This window comes from Rana temporaria, chromosome 10 (assembly GCF_905171775.1).
Source record: "Rana temporaria chromosome 10, aRanTem1.1, whole genome shotgun sequence".
Lineage (NCBI taxonomy): Eukaryota > Metazoa > Chordata > Amphibia > Anura > Ranidae > Rana > Rana temporaria.
This window is the reverse complement of record NC_053498.1, coordinates 80,624,540-80,649,136: the sequence shown is the minus strand read 5'-3', so window position 1 is coordinate 80,649,136 and position 24,597 is coordinate 80,624,540. Positions and strand designations below refer to the sequence as shown.

General features: G+C 41.5%; 2 protein-coding genes across 6 annotated transcripts in view; both read right to left on the bottom strand.

Annotated features, from left to right (window-relative positions):
• The window catches only part of LOC120915234 (Fc receptor-like protein 3), a 95,227-nt gene extending 94,301 nt beyond the window's left edge, over nucleotides 1-926 (bottom strand). For 2 of the 4 annotated variants that reach the window (XM_040325572.1, XM_040325574.1), the window contains exon 1: nucleotides 816-922. The gene's annotated coding sequence lies outside the window, so the exon portion shown is untranslated. Of the gene's footprint in view, nucleotides 1-815 lie in introns of all 4 variants that reach the window. The other 2 variants (XM_040325573.1, XM_040325575.1) reach the window with 2 other exon arrangements.
• A 14,582-nt stretch (nucleotides 927-15,508) lies between these two features.
• Nucleotides 15,509-24,597, bottom strand: part of ZSWIM9 (zinc finger SWIM-type containing 9) — a 50,481-nt gene continuing 41,392 nt past the window's right edge. For both annotated transcript variants that reach the window (XM_040325571.1, XM_040325570.1), the window contains exon 9: nucleotides 15,509-16,112. In XM_040325571.1, the coding sequence (XP_040181505.1) occupies nucleotides 16,089-16,112 (24 nt within the window). In that variant the 3' untranslated portion in view covers nucleotides 15,509-16,088. The remainder of the gene's footprint in view (nucleotides 16,113-24,597) is intronic.

The following is a 24,597-nucleotide window of genomic DNA, read 5'->3' as shown; positions in this document are numbered from 1 at the left end:
CTCTCTCTCTTGTAGTCTCTCTCTTGCAGTCTCTCTCTCTCTTGTAGTCTCTCTCTTGCAGTCTCTCTCTCTCTTGTAGTCTCTCTCTTGCAGTCTCTGTCTCTCTTGCAGTCTCTCTCTCTCTTGCAGTCTCTCTCTCTCTTGTAGTCTCTCTCTTGCAGTCTCTCTCTCTCTTGCAGTCTCTCTCTCTTTTGCAGTCTCTCTCTCTCTTGCAGTCTCTCTCTCTTGCAGTCTCTCGCTCTTTTGCAGTCTCTCTCTCTTGCAGTCTCTCTCTCTTGCAGTCTCTCTCTCTCTTGCAGTCTCTCTCTCTCTCTTGTAGTCTCTCTCTTGCAGTCTCTCTCTCTTGTAGTCTCTCTCTTGCAGTCTCTCTCTTGCAGTCTCTCTCTCTCTTGTAGTCTCTCTCTTGCAGTCTCTCTCTCTCTTGCAGTCTCTCTCTCTTGCAGTCTCTCTCTCTCTTGCAGTCTCTCTCTCTCTCTTGCAGTCTCTCTCACTCTCTTGCAGTCTCTCTCTCTCTCTCTTAGTCTCTCTCTCTCTCTTGCAGTCTATCTCTCTCTCTTGCAGTCTCTCTCTCTCTTGCAGTCTCTCTCTCTCTCTCTTGCAGTCTCTCTCTCTCTCTCTCTTGCAGTCTCTTACTCTCTTGAAGTCTCTCTCTCTCACTCTCTTGCAGTCTCTCTCTATCATTCTCAATGCGTGTCTCTCACTGTGATTGTCCCTCTCCCTCAGTCTATAGAACAGTTAGATAAAGACACTACATAATGGCATTTGGAAAATACAGGTTTTCAGAAGGGAATTATAATAAAACTGTTGGATCATACCAGAAAAACAGATGCAAACTTGCCATGTAGTCTCAGTCAGCTTTGTACCTCGATTGGTCCTGAAGTAGTGAGGAGAGAAACGTGAAACGAAACTAAACTCTGGCAGCAATGAAGAGAGGCGGTACAGAGACTTGAGCACGCGTCTCCTCACACAGGCTGTAAAGGGGAGATGCTTTTTTGGAATTAGTAGGGAGTAGACAGGCTGCTATGCACAGATTATTTCTGGTCATGTTCTTTATTACATTAATGTTGTTCATACTGTTTTTGGTTTTCCAGTTTACAACCACTTTAAAGAGGAACTGCAGTCTGCTCACATAATCTATATATATAAAACGCAACGTGTGTGTGTGTATGTATGTATGTATGTATGTATGTTCCAGCATCACGTCCAAACGGCTAAAGATATTAACATGAAACTTGGCACACATGTTACTTATATGTCAGCAACAAACATAGGATAGGTGGTTTAACCCTTACCCACCCCCATTTGCCATGGTCGGGGTTTTTCTTTAAAGTCCCATTCAGCTCTATGGGAAATACATGTTACTTCATAACTTCCAAACGGCTGTACATATTTCGATAACACTTGGTCACATGTTACTTATATGTCCACTTAAAGTATAGGATAGTTAATTTATCCCTTAACTACCCCCATTTGTGAGGGTCAGGGTTTTTGTTTAAAGTCCCATGCAAATCAATGGGAAATGTATGTTCCCACATAACTTCTGTACGCCTGGAGATATTTCAATAATACCTGCTACACATATTACTTATATGCCAAATAAAAATATATGACAGTTAAATTAACCCTTACCTACACCCTTATATAAAAGATGGGTATATTTATATTACTATGATTTTCCTCCCCAAAAGGTTAAGATAGGAAGACCGGGCAACACCGGGTATTCAGCTAGTGGGGAATAAAAAGCCTTGGTAGCGTGATATCGCTTTAAAAGTTTTAATAAACAAATAGAAACAACCTCCCAACGGGGTACTCACATGTACCAGGTGCGTCCATGCACCACTCTGTGTATGGCATGAAATATTACAGTGGCTGGTATTGGAATGGTGTATGTTTCCTCCTAGGCAGATAGACTGGCTGTCATACCGTCCTGGCCCCACCCCCTAAACATGTTCGATACAGGGTATTCGTATCTTCATCAGGGGGAAACAGGAAGTGGGCTGTATGAGGTATTTACTGGCAGAGCAAAATGTTTTACTATCCAAAGTTTAAACAACAAGGGCAGAAGATTTATTAGATGGAAAGTTGACTGAAGTTGCGCTTTAACCACTTAAGCTCTGGAAGGCTTTACCCTTTTCGTGACCAGAGCATTTTTTGCTATTCAGCACTGCACTATTTTAACTGGCAACTGCTCAGAAATTGCTGGCACTATGCCATGAGTATATGTTGAATTACACCCCAAAACACATTTTTCTACTTCTTTTGAGACTTTTTGGGGGTCTAGCTGCGTATGGGGTCCCAAAGCCAATGAACCAATTTCAGGCTTTCAAAGGCCATCATTTCCTCATGTCGCTTCCTGACTACCTATCACAGTTCTGGAGGTCCTTAAATGCCAGGATAGTACAAACACCCCCCCCCCCCCCAATGACCCCTTTTTGGAAATTAGACACCCCAAAGTATTTGCTCAGAGGCACGTTGAGTGCTTGGAAGAGTTTACTTTTTGCCACAAGCTTCAGGAAAAGAAAAAAAAAATTTAAACAAAGTTGCCACTTTAATCAGATATATCTCCCACTAGGGTGACCGCGTGTCCCGCATTTTGCTTGTCTGTCCCGGGCACCTTCATTCCAGGACAATACAGTGTCAAGGAATGAAACTGACACAGCCACCCCCTAGGGCAAATCTGATGCCCCCAAAAAAGGCTGCCACATCACCGCTTTACTAACAGTACTTGTCCTGGCCAGGAATGCCTGGAGGAGCACAATCCCCACCCCCTTTTGTAATTGGAGAAATCATAAATCCCGCCTCTTGTGTCCAATCACTGTGCTTTGATTCGTTACAGCACAAGCTTATTTTTGGGAAGGGGGTTGTCCCTGAATTGTAGTTTGGAAATGTGGTCACCCTATCTCCCACAGTGACCATGCCATAGTAAATGCAAAGTGACCGTGCCATAGTAAATGCAGAGTGACCATGCCATATAAATGCAGAGTGACCGTGCCATAGTAAATGCAGAGTGACCATGCCATAGAAAATGCAGAGTGACCATGCCATAGAAAATACAGAGTGACCATGCCATAGAAAATGCAGAGTGACCATGCCATAGAAAATGCAGAGTGACCATGCCATAGAAATGCAGAGTGACCGTGCCATAGAAATGCAGAGTGACCATGCCATAGAAATGCAGAGTGACGTGCCATAGAAATGCATAGTGACCGTGCCATAGAAATGTAGAGTGACCGTGCCATAGAAATGCAGAGTGACCGTGCCATAGAAATGCAGAGTGACCGTGCCATAGAAATGCAGAGTGACCGTGCCATAGAAATGTAGAGTGACCGTGCCATAGAAATGTAGAGTGACCGTGCCATAGAAATGCAGAGTGACCGTGCCATAGAAATGCAGAGTGACCGTGCCATAGAAATGTAGAGTGACCGTGCCATAGAAATGCAGAGTGACCGTGCCATAGAAATGTAGAGTGACCGTGCCATAGAAATGCAGAGTGAACGTTGCCACAAATGCAGCCTTACCTGATGTTATCTCTTCCACCTAACAGAAGACAGAGCAGCCCGAGCGGCCGAATGCTGTTTTCTGTTTAAGGAGCCAACCAGAAGATCGCTCAATGCCCACGGGGAGTTTGGAAATATATATATGTACTGTGATTTCAGTATAAAACTGACCTTTAATAACAGTATTTTATTCTATTCCATCTCAGAGTAGGAGGTCTCGGGCCACATCAGAGGGCTCCGCGGGCCACATGTGGCACCCGGGCCACTGGTTGGGCACCCCTGATCTAAAACATATAATTGTAGCTCTGGCTGTATGTTTAGAGTCTTTATCTTGTTTGAAGGTGAACCCTAGTGTGTTCAGGATGATGTGCAGTGTTAGTTTCCCGCCACACATAGCATTTTGCTTTTAGGCCAAAAAGTTAAATTTTGGTCTCATCTGACCAGAGCACCTTCTTCCACATGTTTGCTGTGTCCCCACATGGCTTCTCACAAACTGCAAATGGTATTTCTTATGGCTTTCTTTCAACAATGGCTTTCTTCTTGCCACTCCTCCATAAAGGTCAGATTTGTGGAGTGAACAACTAATAGTTGCGTAAGGGCCCTTTCACACGTACGGACCGCATGTCCGCATTTTTATCCGTCCGTTGCGGATAAAAACAGGACATACACGGGTCCGTTTGTGATTAGGGGTGTCAGCGGGTGACCATCCGCTGACACCCGTAATTTGTCCGCCTTCCGCAAAGATCCGCATTTTCGGATGGAAGAAAACCCTATTTTTCTTCCGTCTGCCGGATCGGATGAACACGGACATATGGTCCGTGTTCATCCGATTCCCCATAGGGGAGAGCGGAGGAAGACAGGGCGATCCCTGCACAGTGTGCGGGGACCACCCTGTCAGCTCAGCGGGGATTTTACAGAGGATCCGCGCTGAGCTGTACGGACACACGTAGGCGGATCATTACTGATCCGCCCCGTGTGAAAGGGCCCTTATAAACAAAAATAGAGCGACAACTTTGAAAAAAAAATCAAAATATTTTACTATAATAAATATCACCAAAAAATATATAAAAAAAACATTTTTTTTCCTCAGTTTAGGCCGATACGTATTCTTCTACATATTTTTGGTAAAAAAAATCGTAATAAGCGTTTATTGATCTGGTTTGCTCAAAATTTATAGCGTCTACAAAATAAGGGATAGTTTTATGGCATTTTTATTAATATTTTTTTCTTTTACTAGTAATGGCAGTGATCTGCGATTTTTATCGTGACTGCGACTTTATGGCGGACACTTTTGACACATTTTTGGGACCATTGTCATTTTTACAGCGATCGGTGCTATAAAAGTGCACTGATTACTGTAAAAATGTCACTGGCAGGGAAGGGGTTAATTATGTTCCCTAAAGTGTGTTCTAACTAAAGGGGGGGATAATAATGACTAGGGGAGATGACTTTGTATGAACAGACGATCAGTCATTTCTCCCCCTGAAAGAACCGGGAGCTGTGTGTTTACACACACAGCTCCCGGTTCTCGGTTTGTCACGAACCGCCGCCACCCCTCAGGGACAGAATAAACAGCTTTGACATCGGTAGCATAGAGTGGACTGCAAAGTATTAAGCTATGTGCCCTTCTCTTTTTTCTTAAATATACTCCATCTGGTTCCATTGCTCGACATCTGTTGGGTCATTGCCCATAAGCACCCTCATCTACATACCTGGTACAGCGGTTTGGTGTGTGAGACGTTGTGTGGGAACTGCAGCAGAAGATCCAGTCCTACAGTGGTTTATACCATGCCCAGTTGACCCTTTGAACATATGTTCTTTAGGGTTCATTTTTTTCCAGTAAGCCTCTTTCAAGTTGGTGGCGAACGTCTATCTGTAACGTTCAGATTGTGGGAGCACCGGCACCTTTATTCATATTGGACTGTCACCCTTCCATTTTTTCCATATCAGAGACTTTTATTATATGTATAAATAGACATATGTCTATTTATCACTTTTATACATTGTTGTACACAGTGTTCACATCACCAGGTGTAATTTTTATTTGTCTAGCGCTACAATTTATATGTTGTTCTATTTATGCCACTTGTCTATTGGTTTTTGTAGCGGCTTACTATCTTAGATAGCGCAGATTTTTTTTGTATTTGTTTCCATTAATGTTTTAAAATAGGGTGGAGCTCCGCTTTAAGTTTCGCCTTGGGTGTAAAAAATCCATGCACCAGCCCTGATGGGGAGTCTTTGTAGCTGCAGCAGACATACACAGCGGGTAACCCCATAGTGCACTAGCAATGGCATACAACAAATCTACAAAGTCTTAGCAGTCTATGATTAGAGATATTTTCGCACATATGTTTATTACATTTTGCACTAATGGTCGGAGCTGAATTTACCATAAGGCACACATGGACCAGTGCCAAGCAGGATGAGAGGGTGGGGCCCAATATTGCAATTTACAAATTGTAACAATGTTTTCATTATTTGTTTCCCTCTTATGGCTTCTTCAGGACAATTGTGGTTCAGAAAGAGAACTGTAGGGGGGAGGGGGTGTTAGGAGGTGTACAGAGGCCCTTCAATGTTCAGGAAACAGGAAACCATCTCTCTATTCTCTTGTTCGTGGTATTTTATAGTATTGCAGAAAGAACCGCATTATCATTACACATGCTGTGTTATGATTCCTGTAGGAACGTTCCTGTGCTGTGCCCAGGCCAGCAGCAGTAACCCCACCGCCATTTATAAGGTTTGTGTACTCTAAGAACATGAGTCTGGTTGTGTACACAAGTTTTGCTACTTTGCCAAGGACATTGCAAAAAAAAAAAAGCGGATGACTCCTCTGACGTGCATTGCACTGCAGTCATCAAAAGAACCAGGTAAACCAGCCCAGTACAGACAGGAGGGTTAAGGGTGGTCTCTTAAACAGATGTCTACAGAGACCTTAACAGTCCTGGAAATGTATTGTTACCCACACCACATATTTTCACAATATTGCACGTGTGATGCCCAAGTATTGCCATCGTGCCATGACTGCAAGTGTGTTGCCCATGAATTTCTATATTTGCTAGGGTGTTAGTCGCTTACTGCTTCATCTGCTTATGCATTAACCACTTGCCCACTGGCCACTTTCACCCCCTTCCTGACCAGACCAATTTTCAGCTTTTAGCTCTGTCGCAATTTTTTTCACACAGAGCTTTCTTTTGGTGGTATTTAATCACCTCTGGGTTTTTTCATTTTTTGCTAGCTAGACAAATAAAGACTAAACATTTTGAAAAAAAATATTGTATTTCATAGTTTGCTATAAAATGTTGCAAATAGGTTAATTTTTCTCCTTCACTGATGTGTGCTGATGAGGCAGCACCGATGGGCATTGATGAGCACTGATAAGGTGACACTGGTGGGCACTGATAGGTGGCACTAATAGGCGACACTGATGGGCACTGGTAGGCGACACTGATGAGCACTGGTAGGCGGCAAGGAAGAGGCAATAACCAGCTACTGTTGACATTGCGATCAGCTGTGATTGGACACAGCTGATCATGTGATTAAAAAGCCGCTGATTGTTTTTTTTACCCTAATCTGTGTTCGGCACTGCAAACACAGAGCTTGCCACACATGCCCAGCAGCGGGCGCGATTACGGATGACCGTCATATGACGGCCTCCCAGAACTGGACAACCACACTGTAGCCGCCATTCGGTCAGCAAGTGGTTAGGGCTATGGTGCTGTCTTTGTGAGTGTGGAAAGTAAACCTTGACATGCTAATGCTTGTAGTGCCGCTCTAAGCTACTCAGGAATGGGTGCTGGCTAAAAATATCACCATTAACCACTTCAGCCCCGGACCATTTGGCTGCCAAATGACCGCGCCACTTTTTGCGATTCGGCACTGCGTCGCTTCAACTGACAATTGTGCGGTGGTGCGACATGGTTCCCAAACAAACTTGACATCCCTTTTTCCCCCAGAAATAGAGCTTTCTTTTGGTGGCATTTGATCACCTCTGGGAATTTAATTTTTTTGCGCTATAAACAAAAATAGGGCGACTATTTTGAAAAAAAAAGCAATATTTTGTACATTTTGCTATAATAAATATCCTCATTTTTTTTTTTTTTAAAAAAGCATTTTTTTTCTCAGTTTAGGCCGATGTATTCTTCTACATATTTTTGGTTAAAAAAAAAATCAAAATAAGCATATATTGATTGGTTTGCGCAAAAGTTATGGCATCTGCAAAATAGGGGATAGTTTATGGCATTTTTATTATTATAATTTTTTTACTAGTAATGGCGGTGTTGTGCAGCCCCCCCACGCTACGCCACTGTTCCTAACCTATTAAAAAATATGAACTTTAACAGTAGGAGCTCCGGGAAGGTGAAAAAAAAAAAAAGTCCAAACTTGTAGAGCTGGAAGGAATTAGCCTCTTTCACTTACCTGATTCCAAGCTTTATTCAGCTCCAGTGCCGTCTTCCTCCACCCAAATCCTCACATTCCACACAGGAACATTAACCCTGTATGAGGAAGCTGGAGTGTAACCACAGCCACTCACAATTTACACAGACCCTCAGTGAAGGAACTTGACTGGCCTGCAGAGTCCTGACCTCAAGCCAATAGAATACCTATAGGGTGAATTTGAGTGGAAACTTTGAGCCAGGCCTTCTCATTCACATCAGTGCCTGACCTGACAAATGTGCTTCTGGAAAAAAGGGCAAACATTCCCATAAACACACTCCTAAACCTTGTTAACATCCTTCCCAGAAGAATTGAAGCCGTTATAGCTGCATAGGGTGGGCCAACTCAATATTGAACCCTACAGACTAAGACATCATTAAAGTTCATGTGCGTGTAGACAGGCGCCCCAATACTTTTGGTAATATAATGTACATGGAGTGTGCGCAGCTTATACATGCACAGGTTTGTGACACGGTCACACAGGCTTTGTGTGTGCACGGCTCATATCAATGTAAAGGACAGGTATATGCACAGGTGCATCTCATAAAATTAGAATAACATCAAAAAGTTAATGTACTTCAATTCAAAAAGTGAAACTTGTATTATAAAAAGATTCATTACACACAGAGTGATGTTTCAAACACTTTTTTGTTTTAATTTTGATGATTACAGCTAGTGAAAACCCAAAATGCAGCATCTCAGAACATTAAATTACATAAGACCAATGAAAAAAAAAAAGGATTTCTAATACAGAAATGTTGGCTTACTGAAAAGTATGTCCATGTATAGTTTGGTCGGGGCTCCCTTTGCAGTGATTATTGCATCAATGCAGCGTGGCTTTCAGCTCATCTGCATTGTTGGGTCTAGTGTCTCTCATCTTTCTCTTGACAATACCCCACAGATTCTCTATGGGGTTTAGGTCAGGTGAGTTTGCTGGCCAGTCAAACACAGTGATACCACGATTATTAAAGTGGTTGTAAACCCTTACAGACCACTTTTACTTACAGGTAAGCCTAGAATAAGGCTTACTGGTGGGTGCAAGAGATATCTCCTAAACCTATACGTTTAATAGATATTTCCAAAAGACATGCGCCGTAAACAACAGTGCGCAGGTGCACTAAGCGTACCGTTACTAACGGTGATCATGCCGTTAGTGGCGGCACCCTCGCGCATGTGCAGGAATGACGTTATCGTGGCTCCGGCCAGTCACAGCACCGGAGCCGCGATACGAGGAAGACACTCGGGGAAAGATGGCGGAGGTGAGGAACGAACACCGCTGCAGGGGCTTCGATTTCAGGTAATACATAATGAGCAAATATACTATGCATACTAGCTCATTATGCCTTTTTCTTGCAGGCTTTTTTTTTCAAGAGGGTTTACTTCCTCTTTAAACCAGGTATTGGTACTTTTGGCAGTGTGGGCAGGTGCCAAGTCCTGATGGAAAATGAAATCAGCATCTAAATGAAGCTGGTCAGCAGAGTTGGAAGAATGAAGTTTTCTAGAATTTCCTGGTAGAGGGCTGTACCGACTTTGGACTTGATAAAACACAGTAGACCAACACCAGCAGATGACATGGCTCCCCAAATCATCACAAACTGTGGAAAATTTTGCATTTCATTTAGAAATCAAGATCCCAGAGTCTGGAGGAAGAGTGGAGAAGCACAGAATCCAAGTTACATGAAGTCCAGTGTGAAGTTTCCCCAGTTGGTGATGATTTGGGGAGCCATGTGATCTGCTAGTATATTGGTCCACTATGTTTTATCAAGTCCAAGGTCAGCACACCCCTCTACCAGAAAATTCTAGAATACTTCATGCTTCCCTCCACTGACCAGCTTTATGAAGATGCTGATTTTATTTTAAAGAAGGACTTGGCACCTGCCTAAAATACCAATACCTGGTTTAATTATCATGGTTTCATTGTGCTTGATTGGCCAGCAAACTCACCTGACCTAAACCCCATAGAGACTGTATGGGGTATTATCAAGAGAAAGATGAGGCACCAGACTAGAGGTCGGCCGATTTTTGGCACTTTTTAATTCATTGGCATCGGCCGATTGTTTAAAAAAAAAAAAGCCGATTTACTTCAGCGCAACTTGCATTGACTTCTATGATACAGAAGTCATTGCAAGTTGCCTGAAGTTTCCCGTGGAGTGACTTGTCTCTGTGCAGCCTGCCAAGTTTGAGAAAAGAGATACAATGTTGCCACTCATTAATGAGCTGAACTCCGTGTGGAGAAGTTCTCAGTTTAGCTATTTAAAGGGGTTGTAAAGGTTTGTTTGTTATTTTCTATAATAGGTTACTTTAAGCTAGTGAATTGTTGGTTCACTTACCTTTTCCTTCCATTTCCCTTCTTAATGTATTTTTTCTTTGTTTTCTTTGTCTGAATTTCTCACTTCCTGTTCCTCCTCAGTAAGGTGCTCAGTAAGCCGTTCTGAATGACTTTCCACCACTCGAATGATAGTGGAAAGCTTACTGGGGAGAAACAGGAAGTGAGAAATTCAAACAAAGAAAAAAAAACATTTAGAAGGTAAATGGAAGGAAAAGGTAAGTGAACCAACAATGCACTAGCTTAAAGGAACCAATTTAGAAAATAAAAGACAAACCTTTACAACCCCTTTAAAGACTAAATATTTTCCAACACTTGTTGCTTACAATTAAAATCCTGTATTTCTGCCAGAAAATCACTTAGAACCCCCAAACATTATATATTTTTTTTAGCAGAGAGCCCAGGGAATAAAATAGCAGTTGTTGCAATATTTTATGTCACACGGTATTTGCGCAGCGGTCTTTCAAACACATTTTTCTGGGGAAAAAATACACTTTAATTAAAAAAAATAAAAAACAAACTGTAAAGTTAGCTCGTTTTTTTTTTCTTTGTCCAAAAGTTTTGATTAGTTGTTTTTGTGCCTGCTTTCCGATTCCCTTACCGAAGATGGCCGGGGCTGCACCCGAGAGCCGATGGAGAGATCAGCTTTGGGTGCCGACATCGCAGGCGCCCAGGACAGGTAAGTGACCATATATAAAAAGTCAGCAGCTGCAGTATTTGTAGCTGCTGACTTTTAATATTTTTTTTCGGCGGAACTCTGCTGCTTTCACACTGGAGCACGCAGGCGCTATTTGGCTGCTAGCGGGGCGCTTATAACTCAGCTAGCGGCCGATGAAGAGGTTAAATGTGCCCGTGTAGCACCGCTGCAGAAGCGCTTTGCAGGTGCAAAGTGTGAAAGCACTCGGGCATTCACACTGAGACTGCAGGGGAGCCGTTTTGCAGGTGCTATTTTTAGCCAAAAAGCACCTGAAAAACACTCCAGTGTGAAAGGGGTCCAACTGTTAGATTTTATGAGATGAAGAGGAAATTTTTCTCCTTTAATCGGCCTAACATATCGGCCCAAATAAATCGGCATCATATATCGGCCATCGCAATTTCTAAATCCCATATCTAAAAACCCATATAGGTCGACCTCTACACCAGACCCAACAATGCAGATGAGCTGAAGGCCGCTATCAAAGCAACCTGGGCTTTCATAACACCTCAGCAATGCCACAGGCTGATCACCTCTCAATGCCACGCCACATCAATGCAGTTATTCATGCAAAAGGAGCCCCGACAAAGTATTGAGTGCACACTACTGACATACTTTTCAGTAAGCGTTTTTTTTAATTTGTTCTTAATATTCAAATTTTCTGAGATACTGAATTTTGGGTTTTCACTAGTTGCAAGTTATAATCGGAAAAATGAAAAGAAAGAATATGCTTGAAATTCATCACTCTGTGTGCGACGCATTTATATAAAATATAGGAGTTTCACTTTTTGAATTGAATTACTGAAATAAATTAACTTTTTGATGATACTCTAATTTTATGAGATGCACCTGCACATACAGGATGTCTGTGGTGTATTATGCATGGCTCTAAAGCCTCGTACACACGATCAGATTTTCCGCAGACAAAGCTTCAGACTTTTGTCTGAAAGGTATTGGCCAGGAACTTGTTCTGCATACTAATGGCACACAATTGTCCGCCAACAAACACGAACCTAGTGGTGTACTACGTAGTTTTTCAGCTCTTTAGCGCCACCCTTTGGGCACCTTCTGGTAATGTTGTGTTTGGTGAGCATTGCTTTAGAGCATGTGCGTTTGTACTTTGGAATTTTGTCTGACGGACTCGTGTACACACAATTGGAAAATCTGACAACAGACTGTTGTCCGCTGAAAATTTTAAAGCCTGCCATCCAACATTTGTCCGCAGAAAATCCAACAACAATTGTCCGATGGAGCGTACAAACTGTCGGATTTTTGCCCAACAGCTGTAATTCCCATCTAAAAATTAGATTGTGGGTACGAGGTTTTATACTGATTTTTAAACATACATGGTCTGTTTAGGATAGTGTGTTCTGCTTGTATACCCATTGCAGAAAAGACCCAGTATTTCTTTGCCATAAAGGTTTATACCTTACCTGCTACCAATTTTTGCAGCGCATATACAGCTTGGTGTATATTCTTCAATGCTTCGGGTGTCGGCAGAACTTGACTCCTCTGCACATGAACAGAAGTTATATCATCAGGTGAACAGGACTAACCCAGAAGACGATGGCAGCAGCAGATACCCTCCTTAAATGTTTCTTGCCACAAGCTCTGAAAATGGTGCCCTATGATTCTGCATAACTGCAGAATTGTTGTGTTGTGCATACATACAAAAGTTAACTTTATTGCGGACTACTCCCTTCTGTGTGCCAATTTGAACAGTCCGTCTCAGTGTTGTAAACGGCCAGGAACAGCAGTGCACATCAGTCACATAAACAACATTTTTGGGTGGCGTTGTGTATACACATACACAAGACAAGATTTGACCTAACCATCCCACCTTTTGAGCCTTAAGAGTGGTATTCCAATGTGTGGCCTCATTGACCAGTAGTGTGGACAAGGATAATACAGCAATGGGGGCTTACATGTTAAGAAAAATTTGAAATATAAAATGAATTAACATAAGTGTCATGCGGCTAGCATAACACACGAGGAAAGATTTAAGCTGCTATTCTCAAACTTATGAAAATTAAAGTCCCCAAACTCTCTGGGTTCATTACTTTCTGACCCAGGACATACAAACAGCTAGTGAGATTGGAACCCGATTCCCAAACTTATTCCTAGTCTGTGGCTCTAAAAGTAATGAAGCCAGAGACCACAATGTAACCAGCATTTACCAGGTTAGCCATGGTAGTCTAGCTCTCTCTCATACAACGGGTTTTCTTTAAGTAACAGAGTTGTTACAACCTCAATTTCAAAAAAGTTAGGACGCTATGTAAAGTCTTCATAAAAACAGTGCATTGGTTTGCAAATCTCATAAATCCATATTTTATTCACAATAGACTACATATCAAATGTTTAAACTGAGGAAAAAATAGGATTGTTGTACTCACCGTAAAATCCTTTTCTCTGAAGTTCATGGATGGACACCACTCCAAATATTCTTCACAATAGGGTTATGTTCCGTCTATCAGGAGAGGACTATCCCTACTGTCAAGATTATTTGGAGCCGTGTCATTCCATGAACGGAAGCGAAAATAGGATTTTTGTACTCACCGTAAAATCGTTTTCTCTGAAGTTCATGAAGACACAGCTCCAAATAATTTTGACAGTAGGGATAGTCGTCTCCTGATAGACGCATAACCCTACTGTTAAGAATATTTTGAACGAAAAGAAAAAAAGAACAATTTTATAAAAAAAAAAAAAGGTCATTCTTAAATTGATAGCGCCAACACGTTTTAAAAAAGTTGGGACAGGGCAACAAATAAGCTGACAAAGTAAGTGGTACTAATAAGGAAGAGCTAAAAATAACATTTTGCAACTAATTAGGTTAATTGGCAACAAGTCAGTATGATTGGGTATAAAAAGATCATCTTACAGAGTCAAGAGTGTCTCAGAAGTAAAGATGGTTAAAAGTTAACCAATCTTTAAAAAGCTGCATCTATAAACCGTCAAACAATTTTGGAATAATCTTCCTCAATGTAAAACTGCAAAAAACTTTAAATATATCATCTAGAGTACATAATATAAAAAGATTCGAAGAATCCGGAGAAATCTGTGTGCAAGGGACAAGGCTAAAATGCAATACTGGATTCCCATGATCTTTGGGCCCTCAGACGGCACTGAATTAAAACAGGCATGATTCTGTAATGGCCATCACTGCAATACTTCCATAAATCACTGTCTGTGAACACAATTTGACCCGGGAAATATATGTGTGCCGTTCAGGCTCGATAGAGAGGGGGTATCTAGACAGTGCATTCGCAGCTGCTGCTAGAGTGCTGGCAGGGGATGGAGCCAGTCCTGTCTCCTGTTGCGATTCAAGGGAAGGAGAGTAGCCATTTTGCTCTCTCTCATCAGCGCACAACAGTGAAGGAGAAAAATTACGTATTTACAAAATTTACTGACAGACCAAGAAAAACAATTTTTTTCAAAATTTTCAGTCTTTGTTTTTTTTTACAAAAAAATAATATAACAGCAGAAAGCTCTATTTGTGTGATTTTTTTTTTTTTTTTTATTAATTAGGGTACAGTGTTCTAATTGTTATTCAAAGTGGGACAGCGCCGAAAGCTGAAAATTGGTCTGGGCAGGAAGGGGGTAAACGTGCCCTGTATTGACGCGATTAACATTGTAAGTATTCTCAGTTTAAACATTCGATATATTTTCTATTGTGAATAAAATAGGAGTTTGAGATTTGCAACTTGTTGCATTCTATTTGAATGTAGATTTTACACAGCAGTTTGTAATGAAATAAAACAACCTAATCTTTTCAGAAAACTCTTTTCAGCAAACACCTACCCATTACACAGCAGGAAATCGAATTGTTTGTCAAGCAGAATTATCTTTTTGAATGAAAGCCGACATTCTTCAAATTTACAAGGAGGAAAGATTTTGAGTTGCCACCAGATAAGGAATAAAAGGGTAAAAGGATCATGAGTCTGCCAATGGGGACACTTGTTGAGATGACAACTGTCTAAGAGCCGGTTCACACAGGGCCAGCACGACTTGCCGAGAGAGTCGGCAAGGCGATCTGCCCATGACTTCAGAGGCGACTTGTACAGAACGGAGCGAGACTTGTCAGGTGGCTAAGTCGCGCCTGTGTAAACCAGCTCTAAAGATGGAATTTTTCGATTTTGTAAATTAAATATTAAACATTCCATATCCCACAAAAATGAGCTCCAGCACTATTGAGGAGGAGGTAACACTGGCACAGTGGCCCAACTACAGAAGTGGCCAGAAGCCAAAGTCCCAAGTTAGAACTTTAAGTTTTCTTTTAATCCTTTCGTTTTTAGATTTGAGTTCGTGTTTTTTGTTCAGGGGGCACAGTAATAATTTGAATTTGCATTTTAATGCAAGATCAGCTAGGAACACAATTTAGAAGACATACTGGGTTACGTAGCCCGCAGTTGTATGTCATTGTTAAGTATTCTAGCTGCCCTACCTACCAGTATAATGTGCAAATGGATGGTACAGAAAGCATAAGCAAAAGGAGTATGGAACATGATTATGACAAAATGAAACAGCAAGCATATAAAATGTGAAAAATGTATAAAGAAATGATTTTAAGGTGAATTTTACTATAATGAATCAAAGCAAATACTGAAAATACACAATTTTCTTTCTTTGAAGACCAAGCATATAACAGCAGTCGTGATTAATTTACTTGTAAAATATATACTTTTCTTTAATAATGGAAAAGAGGAACACTTAAATAAAATTTTAGGAGAAAATAACTAAACATAATTAAATTCTCGGGAACATCTATGCATAGCATAAAATGTCCCTTACTAAATGTTTGGATAAAAAGCAAATATTTACAAGGAAAAGCCCCTAAAGTAACTACACACATTAGCATTCGCTTTCTAATAAAACAGCATTTTTTTCTAAGGGGAAAGAAAGACTCCAACAACAGCATCTGGAAAACATTCTATATTTACATGCACTCCCAAAATACTGACTATAGAGAGAGAAAGAGGAGAAAGACTCGTAGAAAGTTAACAGTAAATCAGAGACTGTCAGGTGACCCGACAAGCCCAATGCCATGATCATGTTCAGAGATGACAGACTTCATTCATGCTTCAGATCAACCAGAAAACACAGCAAGCGCAGGATGGACATGAGTCGAACGAAGTGTCAGTTAACACATTTGGTCCGTTTGCTTCTGTTGGGACAGATGGAAGATGAAATAGCGTAAGTACAATTTGTTGAAATAGAAAAAAAAAACCCTCAATGTTTTGTAAGCATTGAATCTAAACATTAAAAAAAAAAAGTTTGAAATGCAAATGTGGGCAAAAATATGAGTTTTAGGACGTATAACAGCTGCACTTGATCCATTTGATTTATTATAATGCGTGACTATTTTTGAGACTCAAAAACACATCTCATGATCCCGCCAGTATTAGTGTAAATGTTCCACTTGCTATTGTTGGGTGTCTGTCAAAGCTGGAAAACGGCTTCTGAATTTCTCCCAGCATTGTCAGCCATTTGTTTAGGGCTTGTTCACAGCACAATCCCCGCATTCAGTGTGTGTTTTCACATGCGTGCTTTCCAAGCCTTTTTACCCCCTTCATGGCCGAGGGTAATAAACCTTAAACGCCGTGACGCAGCTTTGAAACTTTGACACGTGTTGGTAAAACTGTACATATGATTGCAACTACTTTATACATTTTTTTCAGGACAAATTGGGCTTTTATTTGGTGGTGCATGGTAATGGATATCCCCTGATTTTGTATTTATTTTTTTAATCAAAGGAAAACTGGGCCAAAAATTGTAGAACAAAAAAATATTTTATTTAAAAATTAGGCTGTATATTTCTAGCCAACACCATAACTTACCACCAAAACAACAACCCATAATAAAATTCTCCTATTCCCAATGATTGCGGTGACACCACATATTTGTAAGTCATTTGTTGTTTGTACCTGTAGTACAGCCCAGAAACAATAACAAGCATTTTGCTTTTTCTATCCTACCTAAATCACACCAATCCTAAAAATGCATTAAAAAATATATATATATATTTTAAGTCCTACCCAAAATTGCGGACATGACCTTTGACCTCAACACCAACCTAGATCAAACCTTGACCGAGCCATTTTTTTTTCTAAATGTTTTTTTTTTTTTTTTTTTTTTCCCTTCTTCAGGCGTTTGTGGATACAACGTATTTCTCTCTCTATTCAGAAGAGAAAGAAAAAAACATGTGGACGGGCTGTACAGTGACCGAACACTGTGATAGCCAATCAGAGGCTATCGCAGAGATGATGGAACCAGGAGTCCAGAGTGTTGGCAAGAGCCTGATCTCTGTGCTGGGAGCGCAGGACCACACATGTGGTGCCCAGGTTTAAAGCCCACCTCCAGGATGCCATATTTATGTGTTACTGGATCATTATGAGGTTAATGAATTAGTAATGTGTTCCACTGCCTTTTATTTCACCTGAAAAATCTTTGACATTTAAGGAATATGCTAGCATTTTCTTTAGGTCTCTTTCTGCTCCTTCCTGGGCCTTGCTTCACCATCTACACAGGTTTTTTTTCTAGCTATCTCCAGATATGCACAGGAACCTGCACAGCTCTGCAAACCATACGCACACATTTTCTACTAAACCAGGAAGTGGGCAGGGGAGTATGAATCACCAGAAGAGTTAGATTAGAAGTTAGCTTCCCCCCCTTGTATTTATATGCGCTCTGGTGAAAAACAATGCAAGCGCTGTACTGGAACTGAATGCAGTAGTGTGAACAAGGGTGGCGGGAAAACAATTTTACTGTGCATGTGTTCAAATACATCTGGTGTGAACAAACCCTCAAGTGAATACGTACTGGACAGCAAAATAAAATCACCACACTACCTGCACTCTTAATGGCAAAGCTGCCACTACAACTTGGACCTGCCCTGCTTACCATAGCTCAGACAGCACCACTCACCAACGCAGCCATGGTTTACCAAGTGATACAGGAACTGCATTGTCTCCTACACCCCAACTCCTAAAATAGCAAGGAGTGACGGGAGAATCAGTCTCAAAGGCAATGTTTACGCCTCATTAAAGTGAGGTGGAGACACGTCTAGTGACTGCTCACTGCCATGAACCACCGCTCAGCTATAGGTAGGAAACACGGCTTTGAGATCTACTTTAAAGGAAACCAATAGATGGAATGTACAGACCAAGGTATGGAACATAATATGGAATTCTCGCCAATCATCTGATTTAAAGCTTCAAAGCCTTGGCAGCTGTAATGTAATCTGGTAACAGACTGGAAGGCACATAACATGGAAGTATAACTAACTGGGAGACCTTTCTTTGGTTGTATCTGTGACCATTAACAAAAGTGTCATAAAGCCTAGAGTGGAAAGACTACTTCTATTCAGCTGGAGCAGCCAAACAGAATAGGAGTAGATTTCTTCCCTTTTCAGGTTTGGCTGAATAAGTAAAAGAGATGAGTGCTGGGACACCAATACTAACGGGAAGTAACATCAGCGAGAACCCCATAAACATTGATAAGCACCAAAGAAGTTGGTGCCAACATTCAAGATGCGTCTAAATTTAACCATACGTTCGTGCAAAGACTGGCCAGTCAGTCATAAATCTCCTTCACATTTACCAAAACTATATAATTTGGGGACCTACTTCATCTATCCAATTTGTATTCAATAAAGCTTGCACTACATAGTTGTTGGTAGATTTATTGGAGATTGTAACATGTGGAGAGCGTACCAGGCCATTAGCACACCATGCTGCTCTTTTTAACCACTTCAATACCGGGCTTTAAAACCCACCTCCTTCCCGGGCCTATTCTGGCACTTCTTTCCTACATGTACAAATCCTCATTCTTTTGCTAGAAAATTACTCAGAACCCCCAAACATTATATATGTTTTTTTAGCAGACACCCTAGGGAATAAAATGGCGGTCATTGCAACTTTTTATCTTGCACCGTATTTGCGCAATAATTTTTTAAACGGCTTTTTTTTGTAAAAAAAATGGTTTCATAAATTAAAAAATAACAAAACAGTAACATTAACCCAATTTTTTGGTAAAATATGAAAGATGATGTTACGCCGAGTAACTAGATACCTAACATGTCACGCTTTAAAATTGCGTACACTCATGGAATGGCGCCAAACTTCGTTACTTTAAAATCTCCATAGGCGACACTTTAAAATTTTTACAGGTTGCCAGTTTAGAGTTACAGAGGAGGTCTAGTGCTAGAATTGTTGCACACGCTCTAACGCACGCGGCGACACCTCACATGTGTGGTTTGAACGACGTTTACACACGTGGGCGGGACTTACGTGTGCGTACGCTTCTGAGCGCGAGCTACCGGGGACAGGGGCATTTTAATTTTTTTATTATTATTTTTTCTTTTTTATTTTACTTATTTCTTTATTTTTTACACGACTCCGTTTCCGGGGGAGGTGATGTGAGCATGGAGGAGTGAGCGCAGAGAAGGAGAGTCTGAGCTGGGTCCGTGGTGCGGCTCAATAGTGGAGCGGTGAATCCCCGACCCCCCTTCCCTCTAATTTACGGAAGCGTGTGAGGGAGAAGCAGACGCTCGCAGCTGTTTTCTAACCGCGCATACCAAGACCGATGTCACGGAGAGGAAAGAGCACTGGAAGAAGCACAGGGAACGTACCCAGTCACTCTTACATCACGCGGTATATGACGGTAAAAGGGGGCGACGCGAGGCAGGAGGACGCACGTGGAAGTCACGCTCAGAGGAGAGAGTCGCTGTCTGAAAGCCCCCGCCTAGCTGCTGCTGGGAAACAAGTCCAAGGTACTGCAGTCACTCTGGGTTCAGGAAGACTACAGCTGCTCGAAGGGACGAAGTGTACGGCAGCACCCGCAGCACAAGTACCCGCACTCACCCCAGCAGACCAGCCGGTAAGGAGAGAGCCTATACTGGAGGACCAGGAGAGGGTGAGAAGCGTTATGACACCCCTTGAGGCTGAGAGGAAAGCAGTGATTGCAAAGCTGACGGAATTGACGAGAGGTACCCCTGAATTCGCAGTAGAGGTATTGTCAGCCTTACCTATATTACCTGTCATACCAGATGCATTAAGGGTGTCAGGAGAATCTATAATAGAGCCTACGGTGACATCTACAGAGGTATCAGCAGAGACACTGACTGCAGTAACCACTCCTGCTACATTACATATACCGGTATTTAAGGAGGGTAATATTATAATAAATACTGTAATGCCTAAAGCAAATTACTGTCCACCAGAGGAGGAGATGAAGTCTGACACACAGAGCCTGGGGGGTTCAAGGAATATATCTGCATTAGAAGTGACACCAGATATCAGGCAGCTAAGCAGGCTCATCCAGGCTCTCCCAACTAAGGAGGACATTCAGAAAATGTTATTGGTTATGACAAGCACTTTAAAGGAAGAGATGGAGGAGGTCCGTGCAAAAGTGGTGGTGGGGGAGCAGAAAATTTGTGTTTTGGAGAGCCAGCAAATGGCGGTGGACTGTAGGTTGGTAGCCCTTGAGGAAAGAGTTGACAGGCAGCAACAGCAACTGGTTAGATTGCAGTTAAAGGCTGAAGAGGCTGATAACAGAAGCAGGAGGAATAATGTACGTATAAGAGGGATACCCGAAAGCTTTGAGGGCCCTGCACTCAGGGAAGCTGTCTTGTCTATTCTCAATAAAATTCTAAAAAAAAGTCCAGAAACCCCATTGGAGTTGGACAGGGTCCATAAGGTCCCTACATATCGGAGCCCTGAACAGAATAGTCCTCGTGATGTGCTATGCCGGATACATTTTTTTAGAATAAAGGAAGAACTTCTAAGGGAAGCATGGAAAGAAGGAACGGTGTCATGGGAGGGGGCAAGCATACAGTTATTCCCCGACTTATGCTGGCAAACCAAAGCAAGACGTCACTTGTTAAGACCATTACTTGAATTAATACGCAGGCAAGAGGCTATATATAGATGGGGCTATCCTCTATCCTTAAACGTAAAAAAGGAAGGAAGGAACTTTTATTTAAGAGAGCCCTCTCAGCTTCCCTCGCTATTTGAATTTTTGGGGACAACGCCAGTAGAAGTTCCTAATTGGCTGGACTTACCAGGTGCAGCAGAGAGGGATGCTAGATAAACAGAGGGAAGATATGGACAGAAGGACAGACCTAGACCTATCTGTTATAGTAACAATGGCAATATGGAACATGGAAGATCGCTCCCTCAATTCTGGAAGAGAGAAAGTTTATTGATATTAACATTAACTTTCAGGAGGGGGAGGGGGGTCTTACATAATTAACCAACTCCCTTTTCTAAAAAGAAAAAACTTAATACGCCTGTTTTTCTTTCTCTCGTTTTGTCGTTTATACATAAATATTCTTTTTTCTTTTCTCCCATTATCTCCCTCTTTGATGGCGCCCTCTGTAGGCACCCTCTGTAGGAACTCCCTTTTTGAAGAGGGAGTTGGTTGAAAAATATCCCAGTCTTGGTTTAAGAGGGGTCTAATATAGCCGACAAGGGTTGTCTCTGGAAGCAATGTGCTAGAATCCTTCTTTTTTTTTGAGACTCCCCTTTTTTTTTTTTTGGCTAGACTCAAATGTATATATGCTTTTTCTTATTAAGATTGATGGTCTTATTTGGTTTTCTAGTTTTTTTTCCTATATGTATCTGAAGGGTTTGATGTTAGAGAGGTTAACCAATGATTAGAAACCTCTCCCACCCAGAGAGGGGTAGGGGGGGGAATGAGGGGGGGGGGGAGGGTAAGGGTGGATAAAGAGTGGGGTTTTTTTTTTTTTTTGAATCAAGGGTAGTTTAGGGGTAAAGTTTAGGGGTAAAGATAATATATATTATTATAGAAAGGGGAGGGGGTGGGATAAAGGGGGGGGGGACAATGGTAGATAAGTGTGGGGTGTGTTTTTTTTTTTTTTTTTTTTGTGAACTGGGTGGGTTATTAAAAAATTATTATTTTTTTTTTTTTTCCACTAACCTAAGGGTAGTTAATGGGGTAAATATAATCCAGTATGGAGGGTGGGAGGAAGGGGTCATAAACCAATCACTTAGCCACAAATCCAATTGGGAATTCTATGTAATTAGATTGATGTTTTATTCACCGGGAGAGGAATAACGGAAAAATGGATCACTGGATATCACTTGTGAAACCAATGAAGGTCACTTAATTAGCGTGCTATAATAAAATTCACATTAATGTATAGTAGACGTACCACACATAGAGATACTAAGGGAAAGGGTAAATTTAGTGTGTGACACGGGGAAAAGGGGAGGGGGAGGGGGGGTGGGGAGGATATAAAGTGGGATAACAGCCAGCCCGGGAAGATAAGGAATAGGGAAAATTTAGGTTAAAAGTGTATGGACGAATGAATTACTGGAAGTGTAAAAAGCAAGTAATGTAAAGAGGGCGAGGGGAGGCACAGGAGGGAAAGGGGTTGATAAGGGGCTGGTAGAAATGCGGGGTTGAAACATATGGTAGGTGGATAAAATGCCTAGTTACTAAAATGGTCTTTTTCTGTCTGTATAGGGGGGGTTAAAATAATAAAAAAAAAATATAGGAGTTCAAGGGTTAATCAACGGGTTGCACCCGGACTAACAGGAAGATGTGACTCTCCTCGGTGCTCATACACCTATCCCCATTAGAGCGCCCCTCCTCCGTGTGGAGGGAAGTCGGAGGCGCTAACAAATTTTTTTTTTTTTTTTTTTTTCTCTTTTTATTTTTTTACTTTCATCTCTGGGATCCTAGGGGACCAGCCAGATTTGAAGAAGAGGGGGGGGGAAAGGGGAAGGGAAAGGAAAGGAAAGAATTTTTTTTTTTTTCTCTCTTTTTTTTTTCCTGGGACCATCTCCCCCTTGTGTTTTTCTTTTTTTTTTTTTTTCTCTCTTTTTTTCTCTCTCTTCTCCTCCTTCCTCTTTCTCTCTCTCTATCCTGACTCCCCGATCCTTTTCCTCATCCCGTCCTCATCCCTATAGGAGCCGTGGGGAAAAATTTTTAGTAAAACATCAAAATGGCAAAGATATCGGTGATGTCCTATAACGTAAAAGGGTTAAATAACCCGGAGAAACGATCTAAACTGATGGCAGAATTATGGAGAGCAAAAGTGCATGTAGTATTCCTCCAGGAGACACACTTTAGAAAAAATAAAATCCCAAAGCTGGGGAACCACAGATTCCCAACAGTGTACCACAGTTCCTCATTGACAACAAAGACAAAGGGGGTATCAATTATGTTTTCAAAAATGATTTCCTGGAAAGAGACAAGTGTAATCCAGGACGAGGAAGGACGTCTTCTTATAGTGAAAGGTTATCTAAATGATCAGAAGGTCACCTTGGTAAATGTGTACTTGCCCAACGAGGGACAGATTGCAGCGTTGGAGAAGTACACAGACAAGGTGTACCAGAATAGGGAAGGCATGGTAATAATGGCAGGTGATTTAAACATTGCTCTAGACCCTATACTCGATACATCTAAGGGAACCTCGCATATAGCATACAGTAAATTAAGTAAAGCAAATAGATTGTTACAAGAGATACAGGTGGTAGATTGTTGGAGGACTACCCATCCACATGAGCGAGACTACACTTTTTTTTCGGCTAAACATAAAACCTATTCCAGAATAGATTATATATTTATATCTCAAAACTTTGTACAAAGAATAGTAGAGGCCTCCATTGGTTCTTTTTCAATATCGGACCACTCACCGATAAACTGTATATTGGAATTGGGGGAACACGTAGCACGTGAGTGGCACTGGAAAATTAACGAGTCCTTGTTAAAAGACCCAGAGTATGAAGGAAAGATAACACAGGAGCTAGAGATGTTTTTTGCTAATAATGAGGTAGGGGAGGTGACCCCAACTTGCGTTTGGGAAACGCATAAGTGCTACATTAGAGGAATACTAATATCAATGGGAGCACACAGGAAACGTCAGATAGGAGCACAGATCGAATCGTTGATGGGAGAAATACGTAGACTAGAAAAAATACACAAAAAGTCATTGGCAATACAGGCAGAGGAGAAGCTGAAGAAGGCCCGAGATGAACTGAACCTACTACTAACTGACAAAGCAAAAGCGGCATTAAGTAGAAGTAAACAAGCTTTTTTCGAATATGGGAATAAGCCTAGTAGGATGCTAGCGAGAGCATTAGGAGAAGCAAGGGCCAAAAATCACATTGAGGGAATCAAAACAACAGGAGACAGGATAGTCAAATCCCCGCAAGAAATTGCGAAAATATTTAGAAATTACTATGTGAGTTTGTACCAGTTAAAGGAGAAGCAGAACACAGCAAAGATTCAGGGGAGGGAGGAAAGATTAAAAAAATATATGGAGGAGTCAGGAATGCCGAAACTATCGGAGGAGATAGGGAGAAGCTTAGAAGGCCCGATTACAGCAGAAGAATTCACTAACACGCTTAAATTACTAAAACCAGGCAAAGCCCCCGGTCCAGATGGATTTACCCTCCTTTATTATAAGACCTATGCAGAAAAACTGATGCCAAGATTCTTGGATGCATATAACTCAATACGAGAAGGACAGGAGATGCCAGAAGAAGCTCTCATGGCACACATAGCGGTTATACATAAGGAGGGGAAAGATCCAGCGCAATGTACAAATTATCGGCCAATATCTTTACTGAACACAGACTTAAAGATTTTCGCAAAAATCCTAGCAAATAGGTTACTACCCT